General features: G+C 29.3%; 2 protein-coding genes across 2 annotated transcripts; one reads left to right on the plus strand and one right to left on the minus strand.

The window, feature by feature from the left end:
• Positions 1–10,516: 10,516 nt before the first annotated feature.
• On the minus strand, positions 10,517–11,152 carry LOC145600831 (trypsin inhibitor 1A-like). The gene has a single exon (XM_081656692.1). It carries the CDS (start codon positions 11,150–11,152, stop codon positions 10,517–10,519), a length of 636 nt encoding a protein of 211 aa, XP_081512818.1.
• Positions 11,153–16,462: 5,310 nt separating this feature from the next.
• On the plus strand, positions 16,463–18,649 carry LOC145602548 (uncharacterized). Its single transcript, XM_081658740.1, has 2 exons — positions 16,463–18,078; positions 18,317–18,649. Exons 1-2 carry the CDS (start codon positions 16,857–16,859, stop codon positions 18,352–18,354), a joined length of 1,260 nt encoding a protein of 419 aa, XP_081514866.1. The 5' UTR covers positions 16,463–16,856; the 3' UTR covers positions 18,355–18,649.

Raw genomic sequence — 18,649 nt, forward strand, 5'->3', positions numbered from 1 at the left:
CATATCTGATAACATTTTTTTTTAAGGAAATTGAAAAAAAAAAAAAAATTGATATTGTATTGACAAAGAGCAATAACAGTACAAAAACCACTAACGTCCCTAAACTTAGGCAAACAGTTTTTATTATTATAGATAAATAATAATATTATTTATTGTATTGACAAACCGTCAAACAGCTATAACAATTCAACACCCACTAATTATTACGTAATACAAAGGATTTTTTTTTTATTTTTTTTTTTAGGAAAAGCTCTTAAAGATTTAATTAGTGTTTGTTTAAAGCTTTTTTTTTCTTAAAAAAAATAAATTAAATTAACAATAAATAAAAGCATGAATGATAGAATTGAAGAAGATTGGTTTCGAAAAAAAAAAAAAAACAGAATTGAAGATAAAAATAGAATATTTTGATAGCCATTTATCATTGCCTACCTAATTTATCTTCAATACTCCTTCAAAATAAAAAATAAAAAATAAAAAATAAACCTAAAGCATCATACTTATCTTGATAAGATTATGATTATTTTTAAAAAAATTAGTAGCGTAGGTTTTTATATTACTAGTATAGTTACTTTTTTTTTTTTTTTTTAAAAATAATACCTTTATTTGATTAATAATTATTGCAACTTTGTTAATTAATTCGTTTCTTTAATGTTTATATGGTGGATTTGTTGTTTATATAGATGTTCTTGTAATTTTATTACGACTAGGTTAGGTCCCGTGTCATGCACGGTTATTTTAATTACTCCATATTTTCTTTTTATACGTTAATTTATGGCATATAAATTAAAAAGGTCCTTTCAAAAAAAAAAAAAAAAAAAAAAAAAAAAAAGGTAATATCTTTGTAGAATAAATTATATTTCACATAGGAAAGGTAAAGATTATTGCTTGTTTATTTGGTTGACAAAACAAAACTTTTTTTTTTAAATAGCTTCCTTAAATAATTTTTTTAAATTAACTAAAAACCAAAATACTAATGTGCAATTAAGAAAGGTAAGGACACACCAGGAGATGACACGTATCATTACTGGTGTGTCTTTTAGTATATAGTTATTGATATGTTTAATTTGGGTGACATTGTCACATACCTAATACATGTTTTAGATAAGCAATAATATTTGTTGTCTATTTAGAAATGCATAACAATTAGTTGGAATAATTAATCCATTTATGTGCATCTACTCCTTATTAGATCATCAAAGTGTCATATATATATATATATATATATATATATATATATATATATATATATATATATATATATATATATATATATATATATATATATATATATATATATATATATATATATTTTAAAAAAACTTAGCTTGTTTATTGGGTGGTCCTATATCATGGGTGGGTATCCACACCTTGTTAGGGTATGATGAAATTAGAGGGTTTGATCTTAAATTGCATTTTTGTCATTTTTCAACAATATGACACCTGACCTTGTTAAATTAAATTATTGTTAAATACAATGGTAGTAATGATTTAATATTCAAATGTTCTTATCAGTTTATTACCAACAGTGTTCTTAGCCAAAACATGTGTATACATATTACTCCCTCTGCCACTTATTTACATGCCTATTTTCTCTTTATTATGTGAGTAATAAATATTATAATTAGACATGTAAATAAGAGACGGAGGAAGTATATAACAAAAATATATAATTAGATCGTCCCAAACTCCTAAACAATAATTATAAGCAGTCCCAAAAAAAGGCTAATTAAGATTAAATTGTCTTTGATCAAAAAAATTCAGAAAATAACCATTAAAAAAGCAGCAATTTTTCATTGTGGCAGGGGTTACTTGTATGTGTTGCTTATTCAGGGGTTACTTGTATGGATTACTTATTCAAGGGTTGTCTACTCAGTCGCTTAGCACAATTTCCGTGTTAGAACCCCTGACGGATCGAGTAACCCTAAAATAAATAACCCCTAATCTAATATTTACTCTTAACCAAACAAGCTAAGTAACCCCAGAATAAGTAACCCCTGACTAAACGACTAACCCCTACAAGTAACCCCTAATCAAACGAGTAACCCCCTACAAGTAATCATTGACCAAATGAGTAACCCCCGACCAAACAAGTACTGGTAACTTTTGATAGTTTTCATATGAATATTTTTTATTTTTTATTTTACCATTTTTTCTTACGGGTAACTTTTCGTTTTCATTTGTTCTTTTGTTTATCTTACCAATTGTGCTTAATGCCTTTGGAGATAAAGAAAATATCTACTTTTTTTTTCAGATCTCATCTCACCACACAACCCACATAAAATTATATAGTAATATCAAAAAATTAAAAATAGGCACCCAATTTTTACTTACTACTTCATTTTATATGAATAATAAACGGAATGATTAAAAAATAAAGGGTTAGAGAATTGTCTGATATGATTATAATAACCTTAAAATATTCTAGGACTCTATAATATTTATTTAGGACTGACTAATTTGATTGTAACGACTTTCAAGTATTTTTAATTGGGACTCTATAATATACTTAATTGGGACAGTCTATGTTGGTTGTAAAATAATACTTCCTCCATTTTTAAATACTTGCTCCACTTTTCATTTGCGGCCGTTTTTAAATACTTGCTCCATTTCCTAATTTGGAAAGCTTTTACAATATTTAATTAATTTGTCTCACCTAGTGGACCCAACATATATTCCCTCTCCTCCAATTCTCTCCACTACTTTTGCCTTTTACATTTTTTTTATTCTTCCACCAACCCCACTACCTCTATATTTTATTACTTTTTTCAATTTCTCCTAAAACTCCGCACATGGAGAAATGGAGCAACCGAGCAAGTATTTAAAAACGGAGGGAGTAAATATAATAACTACCCTGGCACTACATTAACATAATACTTAATGAGACTGCCTAATTTGATTGTAATAATCAGAACTGCCTAATTTGATTATATTATAATAATCTTAAAATATTTTATTTTGGGATTCTATAATACTTAATTGAAATTGCCTAATATGATTGAAACAACTTTCATCAAATAATATATTTTGTATTGGGAATCTATAATACTTAATTGGGACTGCCTAATTTGATTGTAATAAGCTGATAACATTTGAATATTCTTCGTTATTGGGAGATTTAAGATTCAATAATACTTAATTGAGACTCCCTAATATGATTGGAATAACCTTCAAATAATATATTTTTTATTGGGATTCTATAATACTTAATTGGGACTGCCTAATTTGGTTGTAATAACTTTCAAATATTCTTGATTGAGACTACATAACACTTATTAGGACGACCTAATTTAATTATAATAATCAGTTCATATATACTATATATTGGGACTCTATAATAATTAATTAGGACTACCTAATTTCATTGTAATAATAACCTTTAAATATCTTAATTGAGGCTACATACATACTACATATTGGAAGTTTGGAACTACTCTTAATTGAGACTACATAACACTTATTAGGTCTGCCTAATTTAAATAAAATAACAATCACATATATGTTATACTAGATGAAGCCCGTGCGATGCACGGTTTGTTTAATTTAATTTTTTTTTATTTATTTTTTTTTTGTATCTATGAGCTAAAATTTGTTATATATTTAGATAAAATTCCTAATATTAAAAGATAATATTTAATATTAAATTATTTTAAACTTAAAAATCTCATTCGCCAATTTTGCTTACGTGGCATTTGAATTATTTAATTCTAAAAGAAATTAATAATCTCTTATTTAATTGACTATTACTAAGATTTATAATCCTACATGGCGCGCTAAGAAAATTAGATCCTACGTGGCTCTCTAAAAACTCGGGAAAAAACTCCCCTTTATATATATATATTAGATTGGGACTCTATAATAATTAATTGGGACTACCTAATTTCATTGTAATAGTAACCTTTACAATATCTTAATTGAGGCTACATACAAACTACATATTGGAACTACTTAACTTAATTATTATGCATGTATATAACATGTAAACTAATAAATAATGATTACCAAGACTGAAGTATTATCTTCAACTTTCCGTAATATGAACTTAAATAAAATTATCTAAAACTAGTTTTCAAAAAAAAAAAAAATATCTAAAACTAATATACATTCATGCACCTAATATGAAAACATTCACACAAAAAAAAAAAAAAAAAAAATAATAATAAGATAAAATAAAAAAAACTTGAAAAGTAGAATTAAGACTTTAGGTGTTAAATATTTAGTACGTAAGACTCAATTACAACATGAAGAATGCAAATATTAGCTTAAAAAAAAAAAAAGATATGAAAATATTTTTAAAGATTTAATTTTATTAAAAAAATTGATTAGTTGTACGGTGTAAAAAAATACTGTTAATTAAAATTGATGACATAAAAATATTTTAAAACAAATTTTTTGTCCACTCTATAAAAACATCTATAAATAAATTAAAGGAACAACCGCTGATATCATATTGTCCACGTGGCAGCTTTATAAGAAAAATTTTCCCGCCTAAATAAAAATCTGACGTCATTATATTTTCTTTGGTTTCAAATTTCAAATTTAATTTCGCCTCCTCTCAATTTATCTATACTCTTTAATTTATTTATTTTTCTTCTATCACCAACTATTGGTATCTAATACATCTTTCCCTTATACTTCATCGAACAAAATACTTTGATGTATACATTTTTTCTATTTTCCTATATATATTACAAGTTTAAAATCATTATTTATTTGTTTAATTAAATTCGTATATTAAAAATCTAACTTTTATGTATGTGCTTAAATTTTCATATTCGGTTTGTTCTTCTTCAAAATTAATTTTATAAAATTAGCATTTACAATTAATGGTTATATCTCAATAATTTTTCTGATACGTAATAATACATAAAATATATATACTCTATAACTAATCTAGTTACCTAATACATAATGATCCTTGTTTAGATTAAAAAAGCCCTTATCATAGAATTATTTAGGTATCAAGAAAGTATATACTTTTAAATGTACGTGAATGTACGTAGTACACTAGTACGTAACAAATAACACAATTAGGCGGTCCCAAACGACTACTAGTTAGTCCCAAAATACAACGCCGCTAAAGATATGTTTGCTTTTAATCGAATGACAATTATTAAAATTCATACACGCAAGAATCCTAACAATTTTATCTATTAGTCCTATATTTTGCAACGAATTAGGGCTTGTTCTCATTGACTGAAATGAGCTGAACTGAACTGAACATAACTAACATGAATTTTTTTTTTTTAGTTAATTAGAACGATTGACAAAGATAAGAGTTGACCAAGACATAGATCACAGTGTATAAAATGTTTCTCATTTTGGGTATACCTAATTAATATTTGGGCGTACCTAAAGTGGAGTGGTTCTATTCTTTTTTATTTTTTTTTTATTTTTTTTTATAAAGAAAATGCAGAAATTTAAGGTTATTTCAGATAATCACATTCGTTTTTAGCACACTTGACTAGATTTTTTTGTCTACTCTATAAAAACATTACCAAATACATAATGATCCTTGTTTAGATTAAGAAAGCCCTTATCATAAATTTATTTAGGTATCAAGAAAGCATATACTTTTGAATGTATGTGAATGTGCGTAGTACACTAGTACGTAACAAAGAACACAAGTAGACGGTCCCAAACGACTACTAGTTAGTCCCAAAATACAATGCCGCTAAAGATATGTTTGCTTTTAATCGAATGACAATTATTGAAATTCATACACGCAAGAATCCTAACAATTTTGTTTATTAGTCCTATATTTTGCAACGAATTAGGGCCTGTTCTCATTGACTGAAATCAGCTGAACTGAACTGATTAGAGATGAACTGAATTGAACTAAACAGAATTGAAATGAATATTTTATAAGAAAAGGAAATTAGGTGCTGAACTGAACTGAAAATAATTGTATGAGAACTAGTCCTTAACCTTGATTAGAAGAAAACTCACAGCCCTACAATGTTTTCGCTTTTAGGCATCCCCAATTTATTTTTGGGAATACCCAAAATTCAAATTTTATTAGACAATCAGGACGTACGATTGACAAATATAAGACATGGTTAAAACATATACTTGAATGTATGTAGTATGCAACAATAATGAGCACAACTAGGCAGTCCTAAAATAAAACGCTAAATATTGGTTTGCGTTTAATTAAAGGATTATTATCGAAATTCATACATGCAAGAATCCTAGCAAATTTGATTAGTCCTCTTTTTCTTAACGGAGGATTACTCTTGTATAGAAAAAACTCTCAGCCCCTATAGAGTTGATTTTTAGGTATCCCCAATTAAATTTTGGGCGTATCCAAAAGTTGATTTTTTTTTGTTATTAAGAAAGATGGACTAAGATAAGCCTTGATTAAAACAACACAGTGTATAAAATGTCACGTGGCACTCTAAATTCTTATGAATTTTCCTGTTATTAAATATTAGTATAAATCTAAAAATTTGAACTTGAACCGTCAAAACTAACAATTTATGTATTTATAATCTATATATGCTATAACTGCTATGTACCACTAAAGCATCGTAATGGAAATACCACTAAAGTTAATTAAATTTTATTTTTTGTATATTTTAACTATTATTAAACTTTAGCTAAGATGGTGTATTGTTATCAATCTTTATTCCAAAAAAAAAAAAGAAAAAATCTGGTGTATTAATTATTGATTTTATCAGAGGACCTTGGTTCAAATCTTATTTCCCACAATATATTTATGACACTTATGTAATTTTGCAACTTTTAAAAAAATTCTATTTTTTATTGAAGCAATTTCAATTATATTGCCTTTTGAATTATGACATTTATTTTTAATAATTTTTCATTGATATTTTAAAATTGAAATTGAAAGTTAATTTATAAGTTCAAAATACAATAATTATACGCATGCAACCACTATAACAAGACCAGTCGTCACCTTACAACCAAAAGGTTGTGGGATCAAACCCATTAGAGGCAATTTGGGGTGCAGATTCCCTTCCCCTTCCCCCCCTCCCCCCTCCCCGCTCCCAATTTGTCTAGCCCGCTAACCCGGGTCGGGTTGGACCTGTGATAGGTTCCGGCCCGGTAGGGCCCTTCTCTTTACCGTAAAAATAACCATAACCTTTACATATGATAACCATTATATACTCTATGTACTTGGTATATATATATAGTTGGAATCAGTTCAATGAGAAGGTTGAGACGGATTAGGGCCTGTTCACATTTACTGAACTGAACTGATTGGAGCTGAACTGAACTGAACTGAATTAAGCTGAAATGTATATTTTATGAGAGAGGAAAATTAGGAGCTGAACTGAACTGAACTGATTGGAGCTGAACTGAACGGAACTGAACTGAAAATAAGTAAATATGAACAGGCCCTTAGTATACATAGTACACTATTTTTTTTTTTACCAAATATGTAAATTGTTTCCATTTTTTAATGAATATGCAAATTGAATTTTCGAGTTAGCAAAAAAAACCAAACAATTAAAAAAATAATATAAATTAAATACCCAACTAATTTTTTTTTTAATGAATACGGAGTAACTACCCAACTAAAACCTTGGATTTAAAATAAATTTAAAATTGAAAAAAAAAAGAAACAACGTATATTTTTTTGAACAACCCGTCTTATGTGTGGCTAGCCACACCGTGTGATCACTTATAAAAGAACAAAGTAACCCATATAACACTGACCCAGTAACCCCTGTAATAATGATTGAGTAACCCCTATTACACTAACCGAGTAACCCTATATCACAGACCAAGTAACCCCTTTAATACTGACTAAGGGTCTGTTCACATTTACTGAACTGAGCTAAACTGAATTGATTGGAGCTGAACTGAACTGAAATGAACTGATTGAAGCTGAACTGAACTGAAATGAACTGATTGGAGCTGAACTGAACTGAACTGAACTGAATTGAGCTGAAATGAATATTTTATGTGAGAGGGAAATTAAGAGCTGAATTGAACTGAACTGATTGGAGCTGAACTGAACTGAACTGAACTGAAATTAAGTAAATATGAACAGGCCCTAAGTAACCCCTATTACAATAACGAAGTAACCCCTGCCACACGATATCGCCAGCCAGATATAAGAGTAAAAATTTATCAACGTTCATTAATAAAAAATCAGTTTTATATTTTTTAAAAATTTATCAACGTTCATTAATAAAAAAAAAATCAGTTTTATTATTTTTTGAAGGTTCAAAAGATGTTTTATTACAAATATTTTATATTAATAAAAGATATATTTTAAAGATATTTTATTTAATGATGGAAATATGCTCTTTAAGAATCATCAAAAGATTTAAAACCTTTTCTTTTTGCCACTAGGTAGAAGCTACACCTTTGGTTGTACGTTAATTTAGATGTAATCGTCAATGTATATATTATACTGTTTATATTATAGTGTTACATGCTTTTATAATGATGTTTGTGACTTTTATGCTATTATTCGTTTCCGATTATAGTGTTATTATTTATCACCAATTGTTTGATTATTTTTTTTAATCAAGCAATTGGTGATAGATATACGTTCATTAATATATAAAAAAAATAATCAGTTTAAATAAAAAAATCAGTTTTTATCCACGTTCATTAATAAAAAATCAGTTTTATTATTTTTTTGGAAGAATAAATCAATTTTAATTCCGTATTTATCTTAAAAGAGTAAAAATTTCGTATTGTGTATTTATACAAATTTAAGAATTAATTGTGATATTTTATTTAACGATAAAAATATATTTTCGAATTTGGAATTTATTTATTAACATAATTGTAACAACTAAATTTACTAAAATATCTTATAATATCTTGGATGACTTTTGAGTGGCTACAATATAATTGAGGCCATAATATAAAATCTGATCACAACCATTCATTTATGTTGACTAATGTGAACCGTTAATTTAGATCACTTTTTATCTTTTTTAAAAAAAGAGAATTAAGAGAAAAAATAAATAATAGGTTCATGATTTATTAGTTTTGTTTGTTTACAGTAGGATTGCTTCTCAATCTTTTGTTTACAGTAAGTTCATGATTTGTCAGATAATCTTCTCAGCATTATGATGGAAACTAATCAGGCGGTGTATGTATTCCAAATCAATCAAATTGGGGAAAACTATACCTTCATTCTTCCATCTACTATAGATAGACTTCAATTCTTTCCGTAATTTGTATACAATCTACTGTAGTAAGGAAAGAATTTGCAGAACTTAATTATGCGGGAAATCCTACTCTCCATTTCCCTCAAAGATTTCGAACAAGATTGACAAGAAAAACCAAAAAATAACTACTCGAAATCAAGACAAACTAACATATTTTTTTTATTTAAAAAGTTGACCTTATCAACGGTTTATATTAGTCAATATAAAATGAATTGTTGCGATTTAATTTAATATGATGACTACTATTTTATTGTAGCCATTTGAAAACTATCATAATATCTTTACCTAAATAAACGCCCCATAATAAATACATTATAATATTTGTTTCCCTAAAACATGCACTTAATAAAAGATTTTTTTAAAAAAAAATAAAAATAAAACAATATTATTCATCTTCAAACTATAGTTATCTTCAACCTTTAGTCATCTTCAAGCTTAATATTTAACCATGGCAGATTGTTATTCAAAAAAAAAAAAAAAAAAAGAATGAAAAAACAATTGCGGATGACTCATGAAATTATATCACAATGAAGCACAATATAATTTTGACTATACTGAAATAATTTTAATTCGAATCCTTAAATAAATTACTTGATTATTTTTTAGAAATTTGAAGTTTTTATTGACGAATTCATCTAACAAAGTTAATTGGCGAAATCAAAAAATATATATATTAAGTGATTTTTTAAAAACATAATACAAATAAATTGATTATATTTTATGAAAAATAACTAAATATAAGAATTTAATTAATTTGAACCAGAAGAATGAATGTTGTAGGTTGAACATGAAGGTTTTAGATGATATAGGTTGAAGATGAATATTTATTTTTTTTGAAGATATTTTTATTCAATTTTATAAAAGAAACAAAGAAAAAAAAATCGTTTGCACAAAAAAATTTAACCAAACAAGACTTAATGACTTGATGACTGTTTTTTTGAGATGTCGAATTGGACGCCTAGGATTAGTCAATTAACAAATAAACGGTTGAGATTTAATTTCTTATTGTAGTCGACTATATAGTTGTCCGTAGTTGTCCGTAGTCGACCACTACGGTAAAATTTTTAATCTCCACAAATCGAAATGATAAATCATGTGATGATGTTGTGGAAGGACAATTCACAAGACGATATCATGACAACCTAACCAAACACCATCAATACCGATACATTTTTTTTATAATTATTATTAAAAGACATAATATGATATAAATAGGAGATTAGGAGGAAAGTCATCCTAGCAAATAATATACTACAAATTAAATCTCCTTTTTTTCTTTAATATTTATTCATGCATGGACTTTAGGTCTTTAGCCACTCGCCCACACGTACACAAACACATACAAAAGTGACAAATTAAACCTAATTAACATAAGAGGCAATCCTAGGAATATAATATTTTTCAAAAACAACAGGAAAAGGCCCATCTTCAGTGACTCCCAATTTTCCATCATCAAGAACACTAACATCCTTACACTCCATAGCCGAAACCCTGAAAATTTCGGACTCGATTTTGTGACAAAACTTAATGTTGTACACATCCTTACCAGACTCAGCTCTTTTAATGTAGAATGAATAACTACGCTTGAATGGCCCGTCAGTACCGACTAGCACGTACGATTTGTTGTTGGCATCACTAGGGGCTACCCACCACCTCAATGGTTTATTACAGGTAGTGGAGACTCTTTCAAAGTTGAATTCAATGGGATATGATGTCCTAAGGAATTTTATGGTTCTAAAACGGGTTGAAATCTTCACAGGTGAGCCGCTAGTGGACGAGTCATCATGGGTTATGAAAAGAGGGCAAGGTGAAGAGTCCTCAGCTGGTGTCACTGTTAGGCCACCTTTGCCTGGTGAGTGTGGAACAATGTAGTACTCCCCTCCGTTTGGTAGTTCGTCGCCGTCAACATCTAGGATTTCGGCGGCTAAACTAGGAGTAGGAGAGAGGACAAGGAGAAGGAGAGTAATTGCGGCAGTTGGGAAGAGAATGGAAGCCATTTTTGTGTTATTTTTTTTGAGTTTTGAGGTATGATTGAGGATTGGAAGCAAGAGGACAGGATGGCATTTATAGAAATATAATAAGAACTTTGTGACGATAATGTAGGGAGTTTTTGGGAAGTTTAAGAAGTATGGGACGGATAGAATATTGCTCGAGCATTTCAATGGTTGTAGTTAAAAATTTGCTTGAATTTGAGAAAATTCTCTAACTACTAGCTTGACCGTTGGAGTTATAAAATGAAATTAGCTTGGTGTGAGAAATATATAACCAAAAAAAATAGTTGAATTTCAATAAAATTAAATTCAAATAACTAATTAAGGAATTAAGGCTCATTTTAATCACAACCAAGCTTAGTAGCTAACCGTTGAAAAACTAGCTATGTACAAAAGAGATAAGCTTATTATCTTATGTGACCTGACATAACAAAGCTAATTTGCCAATTACCTTATCATTGGAGTTGCTTTAAGAGAAGTTTTATAACCAAATAGTACTCCATAATAATATTACTCCGATCCTTATATCACATAGGAAATAAGTGTGTGAAATATTTGTGAATTCCTCTTTATATATATTTTATCAACAACATATTTTTAATATAATTAAGGCGGACTTTCATATATTATATTATAAGACGGATTAAAGTTATCCTAAAAGTATTTAAAGTTACTCTAAATCTATAATATACTTTAAAAATTACCATTTTCGTAACATACATTTTACCTCAATAAACACTTAAATTAATCATACTAACCTTCATATCATGTACTTCCTCCGATTCTTTTTAGTTGACATGTTTCTTTAGTCACGTTTTCCAATGCGACAATGCACAATATCAATTGTTAATATCTTTAATTACTGAAAAGAAAAAATTATAAAAAGTTGATATTTTGAAAATATATCCCGCAATGAATCTAACAAGAACCCATATGATTATATTTTTCATTACGTATAAATCACAATACACGGTCAAAGAGAGGTGTGTGAATAGTACTAAAGTTAAAACGTGACAAATAAAAAAACAGAGGTAGTATTGATTATAAAGTACATAGTCATTAAATTACAATCAAATTCATTTCAAATTAAAAGTTAATTCTAAAGGGATTAAGGTTACTATAAAAAAAATGATAAAGTTATTCTCATACTTCTAGTTTTAGGGCCTGTTCATATTTATTGAATTGAGCTGAACTGAACTAAACAAAACTGAGCTGAAATGAATATTTTATAAGAGAAGGGAATTAAAAGCTGAATTGAACTTATTAGAGCTGAACTGAACGGAACTGATTGGAGCTGAAGTGAACTGAACTGAAATTAAGTAAATATAAAGAGGCCTTTACAATAAAAATAAAACTAGCTTAAGTTCGCCTTACAACAAACTTATATCAACACTTTTTTTTATCAACATAGCAGTCAATTGAAATGAAATGCCATGTGTAATTTATTTAATGTTAATCCTTAAAAATCTTGAAAAAAATTTTTTTGAATAAAAATTTCATATTTTAATTTATTTAATGTTAATCCTTAGAAGTCTAGACATTTGTTTTGGTTGAAAAGTTCATATTTTCATATTTGTTTTACATTATATTGTATTTTGGAGGGAATTTTTTCATATAATTTTGTCAATCAAGTGTCTTATCCAATGATTTATTAGTAACTAGTATAGACAGACAAATAGATTTTATAGTTTTATTATAAATAATACATGAAAGATATGTTATCATAGTGGATAGTTTAAAAATATACGAAGTATATAATAAACGAATATGAGACATAGGGGTATAGTCTTGAATTGGAGGGAGTCCGCTCAATTTATCACCTTGATAAACAAAATTTTTTTTATTATAAATATAAGATTTTTAATAAATCAATAAAAAAATGTCTAGTCAACATGATAGTTTTATAATTATATCAATATTTATGAAGTTCATATGTAAGTATTTTCAACTTTATCATCTGATACTTTTTCTTTGTTTAAATAAGTGTTACACTTTGACCGCTATATAATTTTAGGCAATTTAATTGACTTAAATAAATAGGCAACTTAAAAGAGGTAAGTAGGGTAGTTAGAGAATCAAAAAAAAAAAAAAACAAAAAAAGATACTGAGGTTAATAGTTTATTGAAAAGAAATTAAAAAAGAAAAGTAGCAGTGCTTTGGATGGGATCCATTAAAATAAAAAGGATATAATACTAAAATATAGCTTTGTGCCAAAAAAAAAAATGTACGTAACACTTATTAAAACATAACTATATTTGGTAAGTGTAGCACTCATTAAACCACGGAAAAAGTACATAGATTTGTATATCAAAGTGATAGACCTTGTAATAACTCCATTTCATATTTTTTGCAATTTGAGTATTATTTGTAAGATATAAAATATTCCAAAATTGCAAAAATATGAAATGGAGGTAATATTTTATACTTGAAAGAGATTCACTGATTGCGAAAAAAAAAAAAAACTCTTGTATATGATTAGAAATTCCTCCACCACAGTTGTAGTGTATGTAGGACAAGAATCACAAGATTATATCAATCAATAATTCAAAATATCGGTGGTCCAAATTTGTACCATAATGACTATCACAATCACATCGTCATCACTCTAAAAAGGAAAATAAAAGTATTGGAGAACATACCTGAAATATTAAAATTAATAATTGATAATATCAAACAATCAATACTCTATATTAAAGTAATCACCAGAAATATTCTAGAATTACACGTGTTACGTTTACATTTTAAAATTTATTAAAAAAATACATAATCTATAAACAAATACAAACTTATAATAATATATAAAAAGAACTACTTAGTAAATAATACAAGTACGTATTTTTATAATTTAACTATCTTTAGTATTATTATTTTTTTGTACCTTAATGACTATCACAATCACATCATCATCACTTTTTAGAAAAAATATATATCGGAGAACATACCTGAAATGTTAAAATTAATAATATTAGTAAATAATACTTGTTTTTATAATTTACAATCTTAGTAAATTTTAAAAAAATTTAAAATTAGTAAAAAGTATATTGTAAATAATATAAGATCAAATATAATTATATTAATTTTAAAATATTCCCTAATTTACACTTGTAACTTTTTTTTATTCATACACTTATAACTTTGTATATAGCTGAGAAAAAAAGTAAAATATTTTATTATTATTATAATTTTTTTTTTTTTTTTGGGAAGAAGTAACATCTTTGTCTGGAGTATGAACTGTACTACAAAATATTTAATATTGAATTAATTGACGAATGATATTTTCATGTAGGTAGATAAGATCATAAATTATAGAATCACCATTCATTTTGTCGGATTTTTAAAACGTACAATTGAAACAAAAATGATGAAAAAAAAACGTGGACGATAACACATGTACTTAAAATTGTCCACCGCAATTTTGGTAGATGTGGGACAAGCTAAGATTGTACTCTTATGGCGATTTTTTTTTTTTTTTTTTTTTTTTTTTTTTTTTTTTTTGAGGAAATGGTGATTTTTGTATACATGTTATGTCACACGAAAGGGAAATAATTTGTAAATTTGCTCTATAAGAGAAGTCGAATTTGCCACAATGTATTCATAATTAGTGATGCAGTGTAATTAACTATCAACTTGGAGATCAAATAAATGTCCCTTTAATCATAATTAAGGATGCCATTTTTATCAACTAAAGTATCAAGTTTTTGATTAACTGTTCAACTCAACACTACAAATATTGTACTCCCTCCGTTTCATAATATTAGTCCCATATAGAATCAATCACATAAAAGAAAACTATTTGGAATCTAACATTAAATTACAAAATTACTCATAATTAGTTTACCTTAAATAAGTATATTGATTTTTTATTTATTTATTTTTTTTTTTTTGGAAAAAGTATAAGTCATACTTCCTCTGTTCTTTTTTACTTGACCCGCTTTGACTTTTACACTATTCATCACTCCTCCTTTGACCGTATTTTGTGAACATTATGTAAGGAAGAACATATTTATGCGAGATCTTTTGAATTCATCTCAATAAGTACTATCATAATATATAACTTTGATAATTTTTACTTATAGAGAATTAAAGTTATTGATCATTAAAGTTTTGCATCAGCAAGCGTGATAAAAGAAACAGTTCAAGTAAAAAAGAACAGAGGAAGTAATACATAATTCAAGGTAGAGATTTCCTTACTTAGTGTCATGTCATTAATCCACAATCAATTACTTCCAAAACTATTAAGTTAAAAATGAAATATATTCAATATGGGTAGATCTTTTTAAACACCCAAAATAATATATGAGTGTAACATTATGAAGCAGAGAGAGTATTGAATTTGATAAATTTGTAATAATATCCTATTCTTTGGTAGCCTATGCTCGATCGTTACATCTACATAACCAAGCCATCCATTAGTTATCTCAATTATATATGTTTGGGTTATTATATACTTGTACTATGTACTAAAATAATAAAACAGAATTTTAATTAATTTTATTAGCAATTTTAAAATAATTAAAAAATCATTCAATTAGAGTAGTCTAATTTAAAAATAGCGGTGACTGTAAAATTTTCAATATAAAATTTAATAACAAATCGTCATATGCCATCTGATCTACAAAAGCAATTGAATCTAACAAATATATGTAACAAATTGAATCAAATAAAGTTATTCTTTTATTATTGGACATTTTGTAAAAAACTACCTTATAAAGCACTTTTTTTTGCGAGAAACTACCTAATAAAAAAATGTTGTAAGAAACTACCTTATAAAAGGATAAATGTTGTAAGAGACTACCCTTGGTCGAAAAATCATCGTTGACTTTTGTTTTCCGGCGTTGATCACGTCACGATCACGTGACTTTTACTTCACGTAACATTTACACATGCACGTACAAAAGTGACAAACTCAAACATAAGAGACAATCTGTGGAGAATATTTCTCAAAAACAACAGGAAAAGGACTATCCTCAGTGACTCCCAATTTTCCATCATCAAGAATACTAACATCCTTACACTGCCTAGCCGAAACTCCCAAAATTTCGAACTCGATTGTGTGACAAAACTTAATGTTGTACACATTCTTACCAGTTTTAGCTCGTTCAACCTTAAAATAATAAGTAGGATCAAACGCCTCGTTAGTACCGACAATCACGTACGATTTGTCGTTGGCATCACTAGGAGCTACCCACCACCGCAGGCGTAGTTCTCTATTGCAGCTGGCCAAGTACCTGTCAAAGGAGAGCTCAATGGGAAGTGCAGTCGAATCGATATACGGTATTTTAAAAATAGTCGAGATTGATAGATATTATAGGATTACGATAATATTTGTCGCAGAGCTAGGATATATTGTATATATTTTTGATATAGTTTGTATTCTTATCATACTAGGTTTCCTAACAAGATTAGGACTAGTATTGTAACTCTATATATATTGATCAATGGTACACACTCCAATCTTGAGGAGTTTTCCCGAAATCTAACATGGTATCACAGCTTCAGGTTTTGATCTAGCTTCCGCAATTTTTTAATTTTTTCCGCCAAACTTTCTCTTACAGAAATTAATTCTTGCTCACCATTTATTAGCAATTGCTCCAATAGTAATTGATTTACATCAACAGTGCATGCTTTCTTTGTAATTGTTCCAATTACTGCAGTAATGCTTTACTACTTGTCATATATTTAATTAAGTGCGCAATAATTACCTCCAGCCATGACTAAGGACACCGACACTCCACCACCACCACCACCACCTCCTCCACCTTCTACAGAATTTCATCCAGCCCTCTCCGTCAATAACATCAAGAACGCAATTCCTCTAATTCTTGATCGGGAAAAAGTTCAATACTCCAATTGGGTGGAATTGTTTGAAGTCCATTGTCATGCTTTTAACATCCTTGATCACATTGATTCGACCATCGCACGTCCAACTGATATTTCTTCTTCGTTGTGGCTCCGTCTTGACTCCATTGTCAAGCAATGGATTTATGGCACCATCTCCGTCGATCTCTTAGAAACCGTACTCTGTAGAGGAGATTCTGCTCAGCAAATATGGAACAAGTTGAAGGACTTATTTCAAGACAACAAGAACACAAGAGCCGTGTACCTCGAAAATCAGTTTAATGCCCTTCACTTGTCGAATTTCTCGGACGTCTCTTCTTATTGCCAGCAATTAAAGAACTTGAAAGACCAATTGGCCACGGCCGATCAGCCGGTGTCAGAGCAAAAGCTTGTAATTCGTCTCGTTTCTGGGCTTGTTAACACGGATTACGACACCGTCGCCACCATAATCCAGCAAACTGATCCACTGCCATCCTTCGAGTCCGCTAGGTCCCGTCTTCTTCTTGAGGAGACTAGACGGTCCAATGACCAAGGCAGCAGCGGTGCGGCTTTTGTAGCTCAACAAACCGCACCAGCCACCGCGTCAAACACCGCCCAGCAACTTCAGCAACACTCGCAACCACAACAGCGTCAAGGCGGTGGGACTTCCGGCAGGAGCATCGGTCGTGGTCGAGGTCGGGGTGGTTCCGGTAAAGGGGGAAAAGGTCGGGGTCGTGGCCGAGACTCCAACCAGCAGTCACAAACTTCGCAGCAACAATCTAATTCCACTCAAGCACCTCAATGGGCCCCTGCCCCAAATTGGGCCCAACCCCAACAACAACAACACTATTGGGCTCCAGCTGCTCCATACCCCTTTCCTCAACAACCGGCCCAATATCAACAAAGGGGTAGTCCTGCACCCCCTAGGCCCGCATATCTAGCCCAGTATCCGCAACAAGCTTATCAAGCTCAATACCCGGGTTACCAAGCTCCGGCTTATGGGCCACCCATGACTCCTACCGAGTTGGGAAATTCTTTCGCTACTATGAGCCTTCCGCAAGACAACTCTTGGTACGTGGACTCGGGTGCGACATCTCATATGACCAACAATTCAGGTACATACTCTCATGCCCTTGTTTAATTTGAGCACAAATAATCATATTTTAGTTGGTAATGGTCATCGCATTCCAGTTTTAGGTTATGGTCATACCACCTTGCCTTACCCAAAACCCCCCTGTCCTTCGTGATGTTTTATTAGCTCCAAAAATTGTTAAAAATCTTATCTCCGTTCGTAAATTTACTTCTGATAATTCTGTGTCAATTGAATTTGATCCTTTTGGTTTTTCTGTGAAGGACCTTCGTACGGGGAAAGTAATAACGAGATGCAATAGTTCGGGGGACTTATATCCTATCACTACACCTACAAATCCATCTACTTGTCTTGTCACGACTCTTACTGCTACCTCATCACCTACTTGGCATGATCGCCTTGGACATCCGGGAAAATCTGTTTTAAGTTTGCTTAGGTCTAGAAATTTAATTTCTTGTAATAAAGAGCATGACTCTATCTTTTGTGTTTCATGTCAATTAGGAAAACATGTTCGGTTTCCGTTTCATTCATCTAATAGTACTACTTCTACTGCTTTTGAGATTATTCATGCTGATTTGTGGACATCACCCATTCGT

The sequence above is a fragment of the Chenopodium album genome, chromosome 21 (assembly GCF_948465745.1).
Source record: "Chenopodium album chromosome 21, dcCheAlbu1.1, whole genome shotgun sequence".
NCBI classification, from domain to species: domain Eukaryota; kingdom Viridiplantae; phylum Streptophyta; class Magnoliopsida; order Caryophyllales; family Amaranthaceae; genus Chenopodium; species Chenopodium album.

Excerpts from the sequence above, each read along its gene's own strand:
- LOC145602548 (XM_081658740.1), top strand. The coding sequence starts at position 16,857 with ATGACTAAGGACACCGACACTCCACCACCACCACCACCACCTCCTCCA. Across the intron at positions 18,079-18,316 it reads TCATATGACCAACAATTCAG|GACCTTCGTACGGGGAAAGT; the intron begins GTACATACTCTC and ends TTTTCTGTGAAG.
- LOC145600831 (XM_081656692.1), bottom strand. The coding sequence starts at position 11,152 with ATGGCTTCCATTCTCTTCCCAACTGCCGCAATTACTCTCCTTCTCCTT.